Below are 21,962 nucleotides of genomic sequence, written 5' to 3'. Positions count from 1 at the left end.
GGTGGCCTAACTCTTGCCTGTCCCCTCAGCAGTCTAGGCTCTCTAGAAACACAAAAAAGTGTACTTCTGATACAGAACACAAAGTCTGGTTGCTCCAGTGTAGGTGCTCTTGACTAGGGCCCTGTCAATATTTTGAATTTGCATGTTGATTTAACTAAGTCCACCTTGTGGCTGCTGCTACCTCTCCTCTCCCATGACTGGGCTTGGCAGTGCTCTCTGGAGCGGGGATGAGAACTGGCTGAGGAGAACCACGAGGGCCGTTCCAGGTGAACAGGCCTCTTGTGGTTTTCTCAGAAGCATTGTATGCGTCACTCGAACAATTTCATGGCCAGTCTACCAGCATATAAGTGAACCCATCCGCCTGATGGCTGCTATAAAAAGGCAAGCAAAGGCTAGATGGGGTGTACAGGGCTGCCTTACTGACAAAAGGGGATGGAGCTCTCCCATCGCAAGATGGGCTCCATCCTGTTTTGCATCCTACTTTGCTGCTTTATTAGCATAGCAGCAGCCAATATATTTGGTAAGTATGCTTGTTCCTTTCCTTTGCCTGTATTCAGTAGTGGCTGTGCTCCTGTGATCTTTGTACTGCTCTCTGTATGATTCTGACAAATTATATAATGATCTTGAATCTTGCACACTGCAAACTTAGCTAATTATTGTGCTCTGTGCAAACTGAGTTTGGGCTCCAGGTTAAATACTAAGATACAAGGATCTTTAAATGGCCAGAGTTATCTGAGTTCAGTACACCTGGAAGGAATTTAAGTGGAAACAACAAGTTTTCTGGAAGAACAGGCTGGGCTAGAGAAGGAGCTTGGGTAAGCAAAGATGGTGCTTTTGAATGTATTAAGAACAGAAGACTTGACTGTTTTCTTGCCAAGTGGCTTCAGTAGTTGATCATTTGCCCTGGTAAAAATTAAGAACTGCTCCGAATGTGAATTAGTCTGATGCGAACTGCTAGACATTGATTCTTCCTAGATCTTTCATAAAATTAAGAAGAAATACTTGTCCTTTTGGTGGAACAGTGAGTGACATAGCTTCAATAAAGAATAAATACTCGGAAACATTAACAGTGCTGTGTGTGGTTATGGCAAAGGGCTGTTTTGGGGTGATAGGCACAACAAACTCTAAGTAAGTGAAGTGTCCCCGGTACCAGAAAATTAGTCATACCAGTACAGAACAGAGCTGAGACTAATTAAACACAGACCTGGGGAAGGGGTTCATGAGCATCTCCATCATGTGCTTATCCTGCAGCTGGCAGCCCAGAGAGTTTGTTCAGTACCTCCCTGTGCTGTCCCGTGCAGAACTGCATGCAAAGAGTAACAGGGAAACAGCCAAGGAGGACCCATGTTCCTGGGGCTGTCACCATGCAGTGCTGGCACTATCAGGGTTTTGATAAGACCAGGCTTGTGGTGAAACCACAGTTACATCTTTACCTTTTTGCTGCTTTCAGAGTATCAGACAGATTCCCAACCGCTACGTCCATGTGAACTTCAGAGGGAAAAGGCTTTTTCAGGAGGAGAAACCTATGTTCCTCAGTGCTCAGAAGATGGCCAGTTCAGGTAATTTATCCCTGCTATTATTCTGCTGTTGTAAGTGACTTTTCATTACTAATGAAAGCTTTAGCCTCTGTTTTGAAGAGCCTCCGATCGGTGGACTGGAGGGTGAGGGGTGTAGGAGACTCGAAGCGACTTCACTGAGCTGTGTTGCAGATCCAGCCTCTCCTGAACGAATTCCCTGTTACTGGAAACAGTCTCTGTGTTAAGAGGTCGATGTAAAATTAATGGGCTAATCTTGGCAGCATTGTTTACATGTTAAATACTTGTGTGCGGTTTCTCATGTAATGCAACTGCTGTCTTCCTACACATGCTCAGGGGCGCATGGACTGTGATCAGTGTGCCAGCTGGCATAGCTGAGCCACGTTGACTTGGAGAAGTTAATCCACCCTGCTCTAAGTGGCACAGTTGGCTTTCCTTTTAAAGGTAGCAAAGGAACTAAAAAGCACATGGAGGACAGTGATTTAGAGAGCAGCATGTTGCTTGAAGATGCAAGAAGTTAATTATTTAAAGCTGAGGATGAAGGAAAGTACAGACTGTAATGTTTTCTACTATTACCTTATTGTTGTTGTCTGTGGTAGGGGACCTTGACCATTCTAGATTTAACTTAGAAAATATCTCAGAATGCATGGTAAATCTCAAATACTGAGAATCAGGATTCTGTCCAACCTGCTTTATTCCTGAATGACTTCGAGTCACTTATCTGCAATTCCTGAAGACTTCAGACAATTGCTAGAATTAAGAGCTCTCATCACGTAGAGTTAGAGTCACCAGAAACACAGTCCCTTCTGACTGCAGTATCCGTGGTATTAAAGTACTTGAACTTGTTTGGCTTGTTTTACGTTTTTGTTTACATCCTATACTGACTGAAGACTGTCACTAACAAAATGAAGTATGTTACTTGTGATCTCCTTCAGGACAGTTCAGTGCAGTAGGAATGGTCTTTCCTGTTGGTGTGTGGATGAGAATGGCATTGAAGTACCTGGCAGCAAACAGAACGGATATCCCATATCTTGTAAGTCACAAGTTTTTATTTTTCTTCAGGTTGGATAAAGAACCATTGAAATCTGAATTTGAACTGCTGGAGTTAAGAATAGGTTAGCCCTAGACTTTGATGGACTCTAGTTTGTTGTAATTTGCTAGGTCTGTCTCGTGGAAGTTCTGGAGTTTCTTCAGGGCTGATCATGGAAACCTGATACACCTGGATGATCTGTATTTATGAAGATCACAGTAATGTAAATCATGAATGAAAGATCAACTTAATTTATTGCAGAACTTCAACCCCAGCTGTGGTGCATTTCTCTCTACCAATTTTCATAACCTCAAGTCCATCAATGTCCTCATGCCACCTGGGTGGCAGAATCAGATCTTACATCTCTGAGAAAACTCAGATGTTGTCTCAATAAATGATTCAGTGATCATTAAGTACCTTCCTCTAACAGTGCCCCTCTCTCCTGATACAGGCTTATCCTTTTGCCAGCTGCAAAAGCAGAGGATCTTGGTGAGTCAATACATCAACAGCAGTAGCACTTCCTACATCCCTCAGTGCCTGGATTCAGGGGATTTTGATGCTGTACAGTGTGACACGAAGCTGGGTCAGTGCTGGTGTGTAGATCCAGAAGGAATGGAGATTTATGGCACCAGGCAGAGAGGAAAGCCAACGCAGTGTAAGTAATATTCAACAAAAGGGTGGGTTTTGTAGGTTTGAAAGGTTTGGTGTGAATGGAAGGTAGTAGATCAGGAGCTTGGACATTTCAGCCTACACTTATCTTATAGAAGTATAGGTGCTTAACTGCGGGATTCAAGTCCCTGTTTCGTAGAATCATAAGAGTATCTCAAGTTGGAAGGGAGCCGTAAGGATTGGTGAGTCCAACTTCCCTGCTCCTTGTAAAGACAATATGAGACATCTAGGTGTCAATGTAATGAATCTAAGACCCTTCCAAACCATGAGGGGACTATTCAACTGTTTGTGGGAAGTTAAAACATCAATAAACGTTAGCTTTGTTTCCCATCAGGTCCGGGGAACTGTGAGATCAGAGACCGTCGCATTCTGCATGGGTTTGGGGAGAAGAGCCCACCACAGTGCTCAGCAGATGGAGAGTTTCTACCTGTCCAGTGCAAGTTTGTCAACACTACAGACATGATGTTTTTTGATCTCATTCATAGTTATAACAGGTAAGAACGCAGGCTTCTGAAAGAAGAAAACAATCCTGCATACCTCTTCAAATCATTGTCTTAGTACTATTTTTTTTTTCCTTCCACACATAACCATTCTTCTGTGACCACACAGAATGTTTTCTCATACTGAATGAACCAAGTAAAAAACCTTTTTCTTCTGAATTAAATTTGCTCATTTAGAAAAAAATGATATTTCATCCCTGCAGCCTAATCAGTGTGTTCTCACACAGCAGTGGATACCACATTGCAATCTGTATTTGGAAAAGTAGCCAGGGCTACTTTTCAGACAGACACACAGCAGAGAATTAGATAAATGCACAAGAAACAGTGGAATTCAGATGTATATATGAGGTAGGAAATATGATTCCATATGGGACATGAAAACAGTTGGACAGATGGACAAGTCGCAACAAGCAAAGAGCAAGTTCCATGTGATGATGGGAAACTCTTGTCCATTTAGGCAGTGCTAATGTTGCTCTCACAGTTGAACCAGCAAATGATGAACAGACGTGGGTGAAAGACCAGCTTTGGGTAGTTGGAGAGGTCTGGGGAAGACTTGAAAATGTTGGATCAAATCCTTGTCTGTGGGAGCAAGAAGCTGTTATCCTGTGGAGGAGCTGGGAATTAATGTTCAGGTGCAGAAATAAGGGATGGTCAAGGGGAATCACAGGGGAGGAGTTTGTTTTGGTGCAGATGTTCAGACTCTCCAGAGAAACTTTTTGGTCTCTCGTGAAGTACTATTATTTTGACACCGCAGTCAACACATTTCTCCGGTGGAGGGCAGTGAAGTAAATATAATGTCTCATTCTGACTTGGCTCTGTAGTAGCAAAGGCATTTTATTGTAAATGTCAATTTTGCTGTTTTGAGGTTTTTCTTTTTTAATTTAAGCAAAACTGAAAGGCAGGCCCAAATGCACAGTGCAAATTTGTCAGAGCTTCAAGAGAGGTTATTTTGGCAAGAGCAAAATAATCTGGCTGTTTCATTTTTTTGGCCTGTGGAGTGTGGAAATTCTAAAAGAGCAATTACAGAGGATAAAGCAATGTTTTAAATTAACAGTTTTTTTTCTGCCTTTGGGAGATTAGTCTGAAAAGACCTACAAGATTGGGCTTTTCTTGTGTCCGTGTCATGTAATTAATCACAGCAGGATCATTTCACTCTCAGCTGTCTACCTTTCTAATTATGGCATAGACTTAACACATTACCATCATATCTGAGTATCTCGGGTCATTAATATGTTTATTTTCACACTATTCCTGCCTGAAATGTCATTATCCTGTCCCATAAGCAGGAGGCCAGAATACAGAGCTGAACGGATGAGCTCCACATCAACGGACTGTAGCAGACCAGGGATTTAAAATTTTATAATTTAATATTTTTTGCTCATGTGGAACCAATGGAGCAACTTTCTTTGGTTCCACAGACTGATTTTTGAAACATAGACATGTCACACTAACTCCCTTCCCAAATAATTTCCCTATACCTTAATAAATATTCCAGAACAAATCAGTATGTTAAAAAATATAAATGGAGAAATTCAGAAACTCAGAAGTCTTAGAGCTGAGACTTTCCTAAGAGGAAGACTTTTGGAAAGAAAGATGAGCCCAAATTTCCTGCCTCACCCTGGTGGCTTGGCTACTATTTTATACAGAATGTGCCCCAGCCCTACTTGGATGGGTAACCATATAGAAAGCCTTGTAGCAGATTGATGGGAATGATCAAAAAATCAGAAGTCAAGGAGGATCTCTTCTATTTTCTTACTATAATTTTCATCAGACTGAAGACCTTTTGTCAGTGTCCTTATCCCAGCTCACTGGAGATTCTCTCCTATTACGTATTATTTCATTGGCAGTGGAAAAAAACATGATCTGTTTTTCTCCCTCTATTTCTGAATAGTCAGTGAGAAAGGCAGCTATAACTTGAGCTACATATCAGAAACATAAAAGGGATTACTTGCACACATGCTTTTGACGATCAGTAATGAGTTGTCTTTGCTGGAAGCCAAGAGCAGAGACTCACAGTTTGAAGAAAAGGTCAACAACCTCACATTTATTTATTTACTTTCCCATATTTTTGAGTGCGAGCATTCTTATTGAAATGCACGGATACGCTATAAATTTATCCATAATGTGAATATAGTCATCTTTGCTTCAGCCATTGTTCTGGACTGTGTCTGATAGATAGATGAAGTACTCTGTGTTATCGCTACTCATCTCAAGGGCTGTGATTAAAAAGAGGCTGAGAAAAGAAGCGGCAGAAAGTGAGTTTTCCAAGTAAGGTGAGAAAAGTTCTGTCCTCTTGTTTATGTGGGCCTGATTTATATCCGCTTGTACTTTATTTAGCTGCACTCTCAACTTGGAACAAAAATAACCAGAATGACAGGATATGACTACACATCTGCCCCATATAAAAGTAGTATAATTATGCATGTGACTTCTTAATGTTGAGGTTGAAAGAAAGCAGCATGCAGAATTTTTCCATTGCATCCCGTTTCACTTAGGGGTTGAGATGCTGAGATGATGAGCTCCAAGGACATGAACAGTGCAGAGGTCTGCCTTTGAATCTAGGAGCGTTGCTCTCCTCAGAAGAGAAAAGATCATATTCCTGATTGAGCAGTGGTCAGTGCATAATTCAGGGGAGAAAAAAGCTCTTGAAATACCCCAAGATATTTATGTCTGAGTGTGCATTGAAGACCATAGAAAGATGGTATTTAGGTGTTTGTATCTTAAATTACCTTGTTTTATTGCTGGCAGAAGTCCCTTTGTGTTCTGAAGCATGACATTTTGATTGCTTTAGCATGTCAATGTCAGCAGCAGAGCAGGATTTGATGATCCAAAGCGGAGGGATTCAGTGAGGTTTTTAATTTGAAGATGTGGAAGAGTGCCAGAGCTACCCAGGGATGTGTGCGCTCCGAGACAGGAGCACTGCTGGATAACGCTGGGAGAATCCCAAGGTTACCAGCCCCTTCTCTGCCAGGGCTTGCTGTTGCTTCGTGCATTCCCCAGCTTGTACTTTGATGTTCTGAGGAAGCAGTAACATCTTCAGCTCTCCTGGCAAAAGGTGGCAGAGCAATAAGGCACTCTCAAAGGTAGCAAAGGCCCCTTACTCCATTCTTCTCACCTGACCACTGTTTCCGAGCCAGACAAGCAAGCGTTCCACTGCATTTCTCAGGGGGACTGCAGACTGTTCATGCTAGAGCAGCCCTGAGGCTGCAGGAGGGTGGCACTGGCGTTGAGACTGGTCATAGTCCCAGTTTCACAGGGCTGCTGTAATCTGCTTTGGCCCGTTAGCCTTTTTTCCAATTGATCAGGGCCTAATCCATCGTTACTCTTACTGCTAAGTGTCCTTCCTTGGTAAAAACCTGAGTTGTGTAATTCTCTGAACGTCTTGAGCAAAAAATTCCACTTCCCTGTTGCTAGATTTTTCCCAAATAAGACACATGAAGCTGGGATACCAGACCTTTATCATATTTCAGGGCAAGGGTATGTGTCTGTAAAATAATATGGTTGTTTTGGAACTTGGCATTTTGAATCCAGAAAAACTTATCTTCTGCTTGCTTGGAGAAATCCTAGAGCATCTGTCAGTTAAGATCACGTTTATTATGTTTTTTCCAACTCTGACCGTATTAAGTTTCCTTCCTAAATCATTACATTGCTGGAATCTCACTGGTATCACTGCTAGAATATTATACTGGAAACTTTTGTCTCTTTGACCTCCAGAAGTAAGAGTCAATCTTACTTGTAATATGTTAAAAAGCCTTTCTCCTTAATCTTTTGAGCCATGATCTGAAAATGAAAAAGATTAGTGAGGTTTTTATCAGCTTTTGTGCTTAATTCAATGCAGAAAGCATATGTAACATGTAGGCAAGAAGAAGCAACCTGTTTGTTTAGGCACTCTCATCCTGTGCAAATTTGTGGCAGGAGCTAATGAATGGGTGTTGTAATAATGTTAAGCCAAGGTCTATCTATTTTACACTCTGACAGGCTTTCAAAGATGAGAATAGAATTGAAAACGAGTGTTAGATGCTGGGTACCTGCTTAGGAAAGGTCAGAAATCTGTCTGAAGGGAGATTGTCTTGTGTTTGCTTAAAAAAAATGGCATTTGGGAGACTTGCTAGCCTGCTGAAACACGGATGTGGATCAAGTCAGAGCCTGGTTGCACAAGGAGACCAAGGGGTTTTGAAATGGTTTGGTGCTCTGAAGACATCCTTTCTGCACAGATTTGGGAGGGAAACACAGATGATGCTTTGTTGCTGTTGATGGGCCTTCTTGGGCTCTTCACAGGAGGCTGCTTTTCCTTCCAGGCTCCCGGGGGCTTTCCAAACGTTCAGCTCCTTGCGGGAGACGTTCCCGGAGGTCTCTGGGTACTGTTACTGTGCGGACAGCCTGGGGAGAGAGTTGGAAGGCACTGGTAAGTACCCTCCAGCATCTGGTCCTTTAACTTGAGTGGCTTTGAAGTCCCAAGGGAAAGGACAAATACCAAGTACCAGTCTTCAGATTCATTCGGGATTTCCATTTAATTCGTACACGGGGTAAGACCACTGTGACCAGTGTAGTGTCCATGGGAAAGGCTGGAGCTCACTAATGAATTCCCACCCTTAGGAGCAACACTTCAGTCAGCAGCAAGTGAAGTTGCTGCCTGGGAGCTAATCCTGTCCTTCTTGGCATGGTGGGATAGGATTTCTGAATGTCCAGCCTCTGACCACACTAGAAAGCTGTGTTATATTCAATAAGTCCGATCAGAAAATGCAGAGGAATATAAAGGGCCTGGAGACAGAACTATTTTTTTCTTGCTCAAGCAGAATCATGGAATGGTTTGGGTTGAAAGGGACCTTTAAAGACCATCTAGTCCAATTCCCTGCCATGGGTGGGGACATTACATGGTCCTCCCTTTTCTCTCATAGCCCCAGGATACCTTTTAGGCATGTTAACAGTTGATGGGACACTTTAGAAGAAAGAATGTTTTTCCAAGAAGGAGGAATGAGAAGGTTGAGGACTTCCAGCTCCTCTTTCTTAGATACTGTGGTTTTATAAAAAAAAAAAAAAAAAAAAAAAAAAAATGGGAACAATACAAAACACTATAGCTTAAAATTTAGATGGTAGACGAGAACTTCAACATTGAATTCCCACAAGGGTGAGAAGTTCTCAAAAAATTTGTGCACTCAAGGAAACTACTGCATATCCTTTTTTTTTTTTTTTTTTTAGTATACAACCAAAATGATTGGGAAGTGGGTTTTGGTAATATCAGTTTCTAAATCAGTTTCTAAAAAAAGTCAGTTTCTAAAATTCCATCAAGTGGAAATTCCATCTAATACGGACCGAATCTGAAAGCGCTGAACCAAAACCACAGCACAGTGCGGGTTATGGGATGTTCCTCCTGCTTTTTTTGGTAGATGTCAAGGTATAAATCTAGTGACAGGGTACTCAGCAGTGGGTTATATGATGCGGTGCATTAGGGTTATGCAGTATAAATTCACATTTGGCCTGTTTAGGGAACTGGTTTTCTTTTTCCTGATAGGCTTCCAGATCTGTTAGTCCGGTGTAAAGCAGGTGACTGTCTTAAAAACAGGCTCTGTGCTAAAAGTATCTCTTTCCTAGGCTTGGAATTGCTGCTTGATGAAGTTTACGACACAGTTTTCTCTGTGCTGGAGCCTGCCCGCACATTCACAGAGACCAGCATGTATCGAATCCTGCAGAGGCGGTTTCTGGGGGTTCAGCTAGCTACCTCTGGCAAGTTCAGATGTAAGTTACAACCAGGTGATGCCCTGTAAATAAGGTGACAATTTTGGAGCTTATATGTGACAGCTGCCATTGGGGAGAGTTGTTCTAGGAGTCTCTTGCACTAAAAGCATATAATATCATGGTTTTAGTGCAAGAATCAGGGCCCTTGAATTGCAGCTGGCTTTTTACCTCTGGATTGTACATTCTTAACAGCAGATTGTACCTATCCTCTGATCCTGTGCACTTGAAGTTGACACTAGTTGAAATCCCATCAAATCTCTCTATATCTCTCGCCCTTGATTATGGAGATGGATCTGATGATTTATGAAATTAAAAGGCTGAGAAAGTGCTCCCTAACTTATGTTGGTACACTCAGAAATAGGAAGGCTCTTACATTGACCACAATGCACTCGATCCCCAGGAGGCTACACAAGAGTTTGTAGTGCCTATACCCAGTGAGGCTGAATGTCTGGATCTGCCCTTGGGTCCATTCCATCCCCAGTCAGGGTGGGCAAATGGGGGAGAGCATTGCTCTGCCTGTGAGCAGTGAACTCTGCAGGACAGGAGATCAGGTACCACCTCCTCTCTCCTACACCAGAGCCAGAGAGAATTGCATTGGCTGGGGAGAGTCTGAACCCCCGGGGTGTGATACTTCAGCCTCCCATCCAAATTCCTCTGACATTGCTGTCTGATTCTTACTAAAGTGTTGCATCATCAGAGATATTAAGCAGATACTGATGTAAGTTTTCTGGCCTCACAGTCGCATGGTTTTTCTATTCCTGGGACAAGCTGACTATTCTGGGCAGTCTGGAAAGCATCTTCCCCCTTCCGCTGCACAGTGCTGTTGAGAAAGCTCTGACTGTAGCTGGGGATGCAGCGGCTGTCAGCAAAGATGAAGCTACAACAGCCACAAGATGGGGATGTGGCCACGTTCGTCAGCCGCTGCAGGGACTGCTTTGGTGACTTCGCCAGATCTCACACTGCCACCTGAAGCCACACTCATTAGGAAAGTTGTCAGACTTTCTTGATGAACAGGTCGCTCTGATTTGATGCTCTTGCTACCTCAACCTGGTAGCTCAGTGTAGCTGGAAAACTCTTGACAGCGAGAAATGTTTAAGCTGTAGGATTGCAGGTTTATATAAACAAGTAAAATTTCCACTGGAATGGTGGAGTCTAGGACTGGAGAGAACATAACTGAAAATTTGCTTTATGGACTGTTGACTTCTCTGCCATTAAGGCCAGTTTGATAGGAATTGGGTCTTCAGATCCCTGTGGAGGGAAATAAAGAAATTGAGCGGTCCCAGACCAAATCCGCAGAGTCAGGTGCAGATTCTTTTGCAGGAGCAATGCCTCATTCTTTTCAGAAACACTGATGTTTGCCTTCATCTCAGCCTTCCAAGCTGCACATCTATCTCTGTTGACCAGGTTTGCATTTGCATTAAGGACCAGAGCTCACCTAGCATCCAGCACAGCTCCCTGAGAGAGATGTTGCTACTCTGCCTACCTGTGACTGAGGCTGAAAAATGTGTTGAGGTTTTATTTTCTGTTTAGTTTTCAGAAATTAATACCTACAGTAGCAAACCCTGGGGCCAACAGAAGAGGATGGAGAATTTGCATTTTAGGCTGGCACTTGAAGTGTCACTGAAAACAGTCAGGAAGTTAAACTTTTTTAAAATTTATTTATTTTTTTCTCCCAACTTGGCAACTGATGGGATCAAGCAGAGATGGCTCTGAAACTTTAAGCTTTCCCTCCTTAATGCATGCTGGTTTTCTCCCAGGTCCCTCAAAGTGTGAGGTTGAGCGGTACGCAGCCCAGCGTTACCAGCACGCCTACGTCCCATCTTGTGATGCTGATGGGGGCTACACGCCTGTGCAGTGCCAGCGGGGAGGGCAGTGCTGGTGCACAGACACCAAAGGGCAAGAGGTCCAGGGCACAAAGAGACGAGGACAGCCCCCAGCCTGTGGTATGTATGCGGTTTTAGAAAAGGAAAAATGAGCATATCTCTCCATGTCTTTAGAAAGAAACCTGAAGGACCAGTTCCCTTCTTGGCTCTGGCAGATTCTGATGTTCAAAAACTGAGATCCAAAATCCTCCCTGGGGTTAAGAACCACATTCTAATAAATTATTAAATATCATATTCCTTTTATTTTCCTTTATGACCTTTCTTAGCCTTTTAGTTTTGCATACAGCAAGACTTTTCTTTGCAGCTGTGATATATGTCTCTTGACTTCAGGAGCTTAAGCATTAAGTCAGAATATCTGGGATAATACAAGGAAGTCAGTGATGGTGGTTCTGGGTTTTATTTCCTTCCTTTGGTGAAATGCTATGAAGTTTCTAAGGCATCTCTCATCCTAAACACTTTTTTCCTATTGCTGTCATTGCATATTTGGCTGTGAAAATTGCCAGATCCAGTTAAAAAACCCTCAAACATTTCAGAAGAGGTGTATGGATTTGGGCTTTGAGTGATTTCATGAAGAATATGCCATCAAATCAGTTCCCCAAATGGAAATGACAGCAGAAATGTCCAAGGCCTGGAGGGCAGGAGTGAAGTTAAAAACCTTCACTGGAAACACACTACCTAAACATTCAGGATTGTGCTGGAGGGCTGGGGCACAGGGTCTTAACATGGGGGGGAGGGGGCACCTTTGGGGAAGGTAATTGCACTGCCTGTGAGACACAGTCTTACCATGAAGATAGAGGAGGAGGAACCTCCCCTGGGTGTCACGGCTTCAAGTCGCTCAGAGTGCTCTGGGCACAGACAGGCTTACTGTGAAAAGAAAATGTTAGCATGCCTCCAAGGCTGATCACCAAGGATATGGCAAGGGAACCTCCGAGAGGCCTCGCCATATGTTGGGACAGGTAGTTTTCTCTTTGAATGTGCTTTGCTGAGGCCCCCTTATTTTATTTTATTTTATTTTTTGGAGGGGGGGTAGTGGGGAAGGTGGGGAAGCAATTACTTGAGGCCGCTCGCAGCTTTTATTGGCAGACTCAGGAAATTTAAGCAGGGAAAAGTTTCTACAGAGGTTTTGCAGACTAACTCCTGAGAAGGTATTTCATGAGGATATAGCTGCAGTCTGTGTTCAGACAGCTACATGCCATGTGCGTGTTTCTAGTTCTGCTCTGTTTTATTCCTCTTTAATATCTCTGGCTCTCACACTCAGCAGCTTGAACACTGGAGGAGACAGAGACAGAGGTGTGGGTAGCACATTGGGTACTCACATGACCTGGGGCACCAGGCAGTCCTGATAGGGACATGCATCTTTTCAGGCCTTTTACAGTAAATTCACCCCTCCAGTGCTTTTCTCTTTATTCTTCTTCACTCTGCTTTGACTTGATTTAACAGTGGGTAGGAGGGGAGAGCATTTAAAGACCATGATCCTACATTTGTTTCATATTAGCATACTTGCGGTATTGTGGATTACACTCATTTATTGGTCCCCAGAGGAATGTTCTTCATCCCTCTTACCAAGAGCCAACACTGCAAACAGAAGGGGCCCATCCTACAGAAAATGCCTTTACAATGGAACAACTGTGAGGAACCCCACACCCCTGCCAGGAACTGCAGATCAGGACAAGGGTGTGAAAGGAGGAATGAGAAAGACGTTGATCACAGAGCCTCAGATTACTTGCTAATCTATTTTAGCAGTTTTTAAGATTTCCAGTTTTTATCCTTACTGTTATCAGGATTTATGACTGCTTTATTATATTGCCTGAATATGGAATAAATGGGGACGGGGTAGGGAGCCCAAGGGAGGCCGTGTTGGAGCAGACCAAAGGTGTTTATCTGTCATCCTGTCGCCTACAGGGACAGCAGTGCTGCTTAGGGAGAAAGTGTGAGAAACATGGGAAATGCATATAGTTTCCATATACCTTCCTGTTGGAGGGAAAGGCCCCAAACTGAAGGCTGAGCCCAGATCACTGTGTTTAGCATTCCCCTATGGAGTCATCTTCCAGGGACTTGCCTAATTGCCCTTTAACCCTTCCTAGCATCCTCTGGCAATTAATTTCATGATCATAATTATGTGCCCTACTTCTGGACCATTCTAATTCCCATACTGTGAGAAATACTGAATAATAATTGTCTATTGTGAATGATGTAGAGAATCCTGATTTTTAAAAACCTTTATTATATTTTTCATCCAAGTTGAACAGTTTCTCCTACTGGAAAAGCTGTTTTGTCCTCAAAATATTTTTGCATCCTTTCTCTACAATTCTGCTAGTTTTGCATCCCTTCTCTATAATTCTGCTACTTCGGTGGGAAAGGTAACTGTGTGGTGCATGATCCAAGCTGCTGTATGCATTCTGAAGATCCAGTAAGTGCCATAACCATCCTGTCTGTTTGGTTCTCAGTGTCTTTATATCTACCAAGTCTTTAATTTTTTGAAGTCTTTTGAGCCTTAAGCTGACATTTTCAGAGGTCCTTCTTCAGTGATGTGTTGCATCCTAACTTGGATCTATTGTTATCTGTATATGAATGTATACACGGGGCTGGATGCATATATACCTATGAAATAGCTTGGCCAAGGATATGGGTGACTAGAGCCACTGTTGGTACCTCAGTACCCTGACATTTGACTATTTTTGTTGATATTTTGTATTTTTTTCCTTTAGAGCTCATCTGTGAATGCCATCTGGTTCTTAACACTCTATTATTGCTAATTTTAACAATTGTTTTCAAACCTCTTGTAACGAGCACCTCACTATGAAATTGAAGATCTAGGTAGGAAGCTTCCATAAATTCCTCACTGGTGATCACTGCTTAAAATAACTTTCTGTCTTTCTGCAGTCTATTTCTATTTTTTAGGTTCACATATTGCACCTGGGTCATCAGAGGTTTTCATTAGAAGCAGGTATCCTACCAGAGAATTAAAATATTTGGAAAAGTCTTTATTCATTCTTCTGGCCATAGGAAAAGAAATGAGGTTTTACACTGGGAAACAGTAGAGACAGAAAAAGACCACAGAGCAGACAACTCAGACATTGTGAAGGAATGTTTCCTTTCACTTTGTATCTTGACTGGAAAATTTTATTTATAGACCATATTCAACAATAGTTCAAATTTGCTTATCAATGTGTGTGATGTATGGTTGAGGAACTAGAGACAGCTTAAACTACACTTTTATGTGGTTTCTTCTGAGGCCGCTTGAAAGATATCCATAGAGTTACAGGTTTTGGAGGTTCCAAAATTTGCATTTTTTTTTTTTTTTTAAATCTTCTTTGTCCAGGTGAAGAACAAGGGTGCATCTCTGAGCGGCAACGAGCCTTGTCGAGGATCTTTTATGGCCCTACTGGGCACTTCAGTCAGCCCAATTTGTTTTCCATGCCAGATATGCAGTTGGAAAAAATAGCTGGCTTCTCAAGACCCTGTCCTCCCTCCTTCAAGGAGCTGTTTCTGGACTCTGGATTGTCGTCCCCAGTTGCACAAAGCCCATATGTCAGCCAGACTCCAGGGCTAGAAGCCACCCTTAGCGAAGCCATCACGGGGATGTTCCCATCAAGGGAACTGGCTCAAGTGGCACTTCAATTTACTGCCAATCCAAAACGTTTCCAAGAAAACCTCTTTGGAGGAAGGTTCTTGAAGAATCTGATCCAGTTTAACTTCACAGGGGCACTTGGTACTAGTGGGAAATACAGCATTGGCCAATTTTTCCCACAGGAGGATGTGGCAGAGAGGGGTAACGGCCAAGGCCTTCTGGAATCATCTGAGGCATTTTCACTGGAGGTATCAAAGGGGAACTCCATTCTGAGTAAACCTCTTGTAGGCAGCTTTGGTCGCACAGTAATTCTACAAGACAATCAGAATATGATGAAATTCCTTTCCTCTGTTCTGGAACTACCCGAGTTCTTTACTTTTCTTCAGCAAGTGATTTCTGTCCCCAAAAGCATTGCTGAAGATTTAGGTGAAGTGGTAAAACTAGCATTGGGATCCAAAGACTGTGGTGAAGAGTCAAGAAACCTGTTTGTTCCAACATGCACCAAGGAGGGGAGGTATGAAGAAGTTCAGTGCTATGCAGGCGAGTGCTGGTGCTTGGACACTTCTGGTAAGGAAGTTCCTGGCTCAAGAGTTCAAGGCAAACGTCCGAGGTGTCCCACTGATTGTGAGAAGCAAAGGAGAAACCTGCAAATCTTGAAGCAAAGCCTGCCTGCCGGATCAGATCTTTTTATTCCCTCTTGTACTGAGGATGGAGACTTTCTGCCACTCCAGTGTTATGGGACGAATTGCTTCTGTGTTGATTTGAATGGCAAGACTATTCCAGGAATAAGGGGAAAAGCTGGAAAACCAATAAAATGTAAGTTCTGGGGACTGGAAATTTAAAGATGCTTCCTTACTGTCTTGAAATGTCATGGTTCTTTCTCCATATCTGATTATATCTGGAAATTTATGGATGATGGATACAAACAATATTGTCCCCTAAGAGGAAAGCAAATCAGCCCTACAGTTGCAGGGGAACAGTGGGAAATACAGTGTATGTAAACCTTGATATCCCAAGTCTTAAAGATGGTCCCTTCTTCTTTCAGAGTGCAGGGCAGGCACGCTCAAAACAGAGGAGCCTGAGGTCTTGTCTTTTTAATGAGCATGTCATCAGCATACGTCTCTATCTAAGTGTGTAGCTAGTGTGTATAATACCCATGATGCCCAAGAGACCTGGAACACCTGTGTAAGTGAACGTGACCCATGCTGACTGAAATTGCCCTTTCACTTCCAGGACCAAGACACCTGGCCATGGTCACTGGCTCATCCTTATCCTGAGAACTGAAGAGCTTCAGTGCCTTAAACCATGACTCTCTTTTAGTCTTTTACCTCAAGAATGCATCCTCAACTTGGTAGGATGTCACGGGAGTCCAAACATAGGAGAGGGTTTCAAAGGCTAATAAGTTTCTCATAAAGGTCACACAGTCAGGCCAGAAAAGTGAGTCTCAAATTACCAGTCAGACATCAATTTGGCATTTTAACTTGTTTATAGACTATGAACTGCCTCTTCTTGCCCTTCTATTAATGTAATACAAAGGACAAAGGAAGAACATAGCCTGGGGATATTTGTCTTTCAAGTATCTGTGAACTGAAATGGCACATAAACAGGGAGAACAGAGCAAGAGAAGAGCCTACCTCTCATTTTGGAAGGAATAGCAGAGTATCCAGCAGATGATAGTGGTGCATAGTGAAGGAGCTCCTTTGAATAGCAGTTTGCAGAGGTAGTGGGGAATTTATCACAATGATATGAAATGGTATGGGATTTATATCTAGCAACCCATCTATAGTACGATCAAAAATAGACAGGTTCATAATTGTCTGGTGCTCAAAAGGAGATGAGCTCCTATGTTTTGCTAGGTCTGTCGAGCTGCTTGATGGTAAAATGACATTTGGGTCTGGAGATGGCAGAAAAGTCTTCCAAAACAAACTCACTCCAGCATTTTGAGGGATGGTATTTTTATATTCAGTTGCAATGTTCAGTAGAGAATAGGAAGAGAGGACAACAGAATCTGAAAATTCTGGTTATGTCCAAGAAGAAATAAAATCAGTATTATCCTACTATTCCTACTATTCAGATGGTTGCTTTTGCAGGGATTGGCTGAATAAGAAGTAATTGACAGATTATCAAGTGTATCTGAAAATACCTAGTTGGTGTGAAAACATTCGGGAAGGCATTTAGTGGCATCAGTCACCTATCGCCCCCACTAAGAACTAAAAGCACCTAATGTGCTCAGATATTTTAAAAAATAATATCTTTATGCATCTTTCAGTGCTCACGTGCCTTTTTAAATCTTACCCTGGTTCAGCATGGGAACTTAATAGCCTTAGCCTTCTAAATAACAGACCAGAAATGTTTTTGTTAGTATTGGGATAAGTGACCAAGTTTTAGTAATGGTGTTTATAGTACTGGGGAGGGTAGGGTGTATTTCATGTTTTCAGTGCATTCATAACACATGCTATGCATGTTTTTCTTTTTTCCAGGCCCAAGCACTTGCCAAGTAACAGCTGGTCAGGAGTTTCTAAAGGCTGTGAAACTCCTGTTGTCAGATCCAAGTGCTCTGTCTCAGCTCTCCAGCATTTACCTCCCTCAGTGTGATGCTGATGGAGCCTGGAGGCAGGTGCAGTGCAGTGGCCCTCCTGAGCAAGCCTTGGAGTGGTACGAGCGGTGGATTGCAGAGAACCACGAAGGCAAAAGCCTGCCTGTTGCTAATCTAGCAAACATCATAACTGGATATAAAAATGCATCTTCCAAAGGCTTTTCAGTTTTTGTTAAGGCTTTGTATGAGGCTGGGCACCAGAATGTCTTCCCAGCATTCACCATGTATTCCTCCTTCACTGATCTCCCACCTGAAATGCTGGAAGGAAACGTGACTAATGCCTCCGAGAACATTTTACTGGATCCATATACATTTTGGCAGCTTCTGAATGAGCAGCTGACCTATTACCCAGGACCCTATACTGATTTTAGCACTCCATTAAACCACTTTGAACTTCGTGATTGTTGGTGTGTTGATAGCAAAGGAGAAGAGCTGAAAGGAACAAAGGCAGAAGTGAACCAGGTCCCAGCATGTAAGTAACAGAATTTCTGGCACATAAGTAACAGTGGTTTTGGTCTTTGCTTTTATGCCACAAGAGCAAAGTTCTTTCAAGTGCTGTGAAGCAGGAGAAAATGACTTACTGGAAAGATCATCAATACTACCATTGTCACTGGCCACCAGAGGCAGGGTAACTAATTTTTGGTAAATAAGTGGTCTCTCATCTTTGGGAATAAGGAGGAATAAAGTTCCATATCAAGTTTATATAGATTTTATAACTTAGAATTTGGACATATAATGCTTTTGCAGAAGATACTTAGGCAGGTGGCAAGGGACAAGGGACACTTTGAAGTTAGAAACAGTGTGTGAAGAGTTGTATGGAAAAATTGGGATTACACTGCGATGTAAATGACTTTCAAGAATGCCTTAAAATGAGGCAAGAGGAATTTTCTTTACTGTTTCTTACTACACAGTCAAGTATAACAGAGTAAAAGAGGGTAGATTAAATGTAGGGAAGAAATACTTCACTGTGAGTGTCTTGAGGCACTGGAACAGGTTTCCCAGAGAAGTTGTGGATATCCTCTCCCAGGAAATGTTCACAGTCGGGCTACATGGAGCCTTGAGCAGCCTGGTCTAATGGAAGGTGTCCCTGCCCATAACAGAGGGGTTGGAACTAGAAGATCTTTAAAGGTTCCTTCCAACCCAAACCATTCCATGATCCTATATCCACTAGACATCACTTGGAGAAGAGTGAGGCCAGCACTGGTTTAGTAAGCCCTCTGCTATATTATAAATGTAGTTACTGAAACCATTCTCATCACATAGTAATTTTCCAGCTAGGAGGAAGAGGCAGGACAATAAACAGTAAACTTCCAAGTGAGCAAAGAGTGTCAGAGATGCCATATCTGTGGACAAATGGGGAATAAAGGGGACAAAGCACATTAGCAGAGAGTTGTTTTATCAGAGAAGCTTTCACTGAGCTGGTTCAGTGTGTTGAACTCCTGTTCTGAGTCGGTAGATATAGGGAAAGAATGAGCCAAGTGTCAGCTGCCACTGTGGAACCAAGGGATATATCTTCATTTTCCTTTCCTAGTCTCTCTTCTGATTATCCACTTTTTTTTAAAGACAGAAACTGAGGGACAGTTCTGTAGAGACATATTAACTCAGTTTATAACCGGTGAGGAGGAGGTAACTTAAAATCATCAAGGCTTTGCCTCAGGAATATTTGGGTGATTCCTGGTACTCTTAGACTCTTGCTGTTATATAGATAAGCATTGACAAGTCTCGTTTGTTTGCGTGCTTCATTACGCAATTCAAAAATGAGAGAATGCAGAAAGAACTGGAAGATGCTGACTAAAAGACCAACTAGTTTTCACAAGCAAATCTTTACTGGATTTAGGTAAAAGGCATTAATATACCTTCTGGTTCTACAGGTCCTGGTTTATGTGAAAGTGTTAAGCAGGAAGCCATGAAATTTATGGAGGAGGTGGAGGAGCTCATCCTAGCATCAAATCGTTCCCACTTTGCTTTTGGAGAGAGCTTCTTGATGGCAAATGGAATACAGCTCACAGACAATGACCTGCTACGTTCTGCTCAGCTCTACGACTCAGAGGTGGTGGTCTCTGAAAAGCTGTTATTGGGCAATGACTATGCTCTCCAGCTGGCTGCACAGTCAGGTAGGTGGAAGAGAGATGAGAGTTTAATTAAATGGATTAATGCCCAGAATCTGTGCAAGAGTACTCTATGCCAAATTCAACTTTGCTGAAAAACGGGTGGAACTCAGCAGGTATGATTAATCAATGTAATTAACCTGCCAACCCAAGAGCTGATTTCAGTTGTCTTTTGTGTATGACATGACAGATATATACAATCTGGACACCTAACAGCATTTATATACTTGCAGCATTTCATAATTTGCCTTCTAAAATACAGGGAACATTCAGGTGTTTGCAAATATGCATTTAAAATATCTTGTATTGTCCACTATACGCTTTCTTTTATTTATATTTTATAGTCCTGCATTTCTACTGGAAAAGTCACTTTAATTCAAAACATTCTGCTGGGGAAGCAACACAGCTGGGATTTCTCCCTTACATCCCACAATGTGATGGCCTGGGAAACTGGGAGCCAACACAGTGCTATGAGAGCACGGGTGAGCAATTGCTAACAAGATACTCTGGGCTTTCTAAACAAGGGAAAGCTAATCAAAATTCTGATAAAAATGTGGAAAACCTGTGTTGTTGTATCCAAGCTGGAGAGAGGTGGTCTACAAGATGGGTAGAAAGTTGACTGGAGTGAGGGACTCAAGTGACAGTTCATTGGGGCTCAAAAATCAATCAATGTTCAGCTGCTCGCTGCTAGTAGTGTTCCTGAGGGGTCAGTTCAGGGGTTGGTATTGTCTTGGTCATTAATGAAGCAATGAAATGGAGTGCACTCTCATCAAGTTTGTGGATGATACCAACGCTGCAGGATAGGGCTGAAATGGAAGAGTCTCACCAGAGCTGCTACATTTCCATTCCCACCACTGCTCTCAGGTGTGGTCTACTTATCTTCAGATAGCAGAGATAACTGTGACTTAGATTTACTGACCACTTTCTATAGTGCTGCTGAGGATGAAAGTCTTCCCAGTACACAACAAAACATACTTCAGTACAACATTTAAAATAAAACTGCTTTTCTTCTCTGTCCAGGTCACTGCTGGTGTGTGGATGAGAGAGGACATTACGTCATGGATTCCTTGGTCTCACGCACAGCAGAACTTCCTGAATGTCAGTTGATTTTTCTTCCTAAATATATGTCTTTATCTGTTCTTACAAATTTTAATATTTATTGAATATTCTAGTATGATATGCATGAAGCAAATCTTGTTTCTAACCACTTCAAGAAAAGAAAAACTAATTTTATGCTTGTCTAACTAATGAATTTATTTTCACTGTGAGTGATTTCGGCTTCCATGATTTGCGAATGGACACTCTACTGTTGATGGCCCTGCTTGAGTATGGGGATTGGACCAGATGTCCAGCCAGATGTCTCCAGAGGTCCCTTCCAACCTTGACCATCCTGTGATTCTGTGCTTGCCAAACACCGATCAGGAATTCCCTGACTGAGGCTGTAGCAGAGCCTGCTGGGGATGTACCCCTTTCTCTAGCTTAGGTTTGAGAACTTGATTTTATTTTAACGTGCATGTATGTTTTCCCTCTTACAGGCCAGACATCATGTCAGCGATCTCGAACCAATGCCTTTATTTCCAGCTGGAGACAGAGCAGTTCAAAGCTGGATGCCTCTACAGCTGATCTGTTCATACCCTACTGCCTTGAGGTGATTTAACATGACTGAAGGAGGAAGAAACAAAACCTCCGTGGTTTTACTTATGCCATGCCAAATGTTCTTATAGTTTCAGTCTATGCTGCTTAAGCATCCCTTGTGCATTGCCATTAACCTGAAAGAAATGGGTAAGACAAAACTGACAGCAGGTTTTGCCCTGCATAAGGCAGAATTTAAATAGTTTTGAGATGAAGATTGGGAAGAGGAAGATCTGTCTCTGCCTACTCTTCCCTCCTACAGGGTGGCTTTGTTTAGTCCTTTTGCAGGGCTATGCTTAAAAGGCATAACTTAATTTACTGACATTTGCAAGATTCTTTCTTCTTGAGATGTGAGAGAATGTCAGGATGAGAGGGAGTTGGATGCAGGTACCCCAAAATAGAGTCCGTGATGCTCTCAAAACATGACAGTGATCACGATAGAGCCCTGAGACAGGCAAAGAGCAGACATTTCAAACTAAGATTATACCAGAACTTCATCTCAATGGGTTTTCAGTCTCTGTACTGCTTCTCTCAGGGCCCAGCTTGTGTATTAAATTAGGTGGACTGTATTTTAATATTTTGTGCTTAATTTCAATGTGTTGTATTACTAGAAAAATGTAAATATAATAAAATATTTTAACCAACCTTTGGGATATGGATAGTAGAGTGTCTGTGTTGATACATTGATCTACAATGACACGT

The 21,962-nt window shown here is 42.4% G+C and overlaps 1 protein-coding gene across 1 annotated transcript in view; it reads left to right on the top strand.

The window, feature by feature from the left end:
• The first annotated feature begins 453 nt into the window (after nt 1-453).
• TG (thyroglobulin) overlaps nt 454-21,962 on the top strand; it is a 154,730-nt gene continuing 133,221 nt past the window's right edge. Inside the window, exons 1-14 of the mRNA XM_042786183.1 lie at nt 454-520; nt 1,451-1,559; nt 2,471-2,568; nt 3,017-3,220; nt 3,569-3,728; nt 8,033-8,139; nt 9,327-9,470; nt 11,228-11,413; nt 14,676-15,740; nt 17,405-17,992; nt 19,392-19,634; nt 19,973-20,110; nt 20,649-20,726; nt 21,164-21,276. Of these exons, the coding sequence (XP_042642117.1) occupies nt 454-520; nt 1,451-1,559; nt 2,471-2,568; nt 3,017-3,220; nt 3,569-3,728; nt 8,033-8,139; nt 9,327-9,470; nt 11,228-11,413; nt 14,676-15,740; nt 17,405-17,992; nt 19,392-19,634; nt 19,973-20,110; nt 20,649-20,726; nt 21,164-21,276 (3,300 nt within the window). The remainder of the gene's footprint in view (nt 521-1,450; nt 1,560-2,470; nt 2,569-3,016; nt 3,221-3,568; nt 3,729-8,032; nt 8,140-9,326; nt 9,471-11,227; nt 11,414-14,675; nt 15,741-17,404; nt 17,993-19,391; nt 19,635-19,972; nt 20,111-20,648; nt 20,727-21,163; nt 21,277-21,962) is intronic.

This window comes from Tyto alba, unplaced genomic scaffold, assembly GCF_018691265.1.
Source record: "Tyto alba isolate M040663 unplaced genomic scaffold, T.alba_DEE_v4.0 Super-Scaffold_9, whole genome shotgun sequence".
NCBI lineage: Eukaryota > Metazoa > Chordata > Aves > Strigiformes > Tytonidae > Tyto > Tyto alba.
The sequence above is the reverse complement of the archived record's forward strand: the minus strand, read 5'-3'. Positions and strand labels throughout refer to the sequence as shown.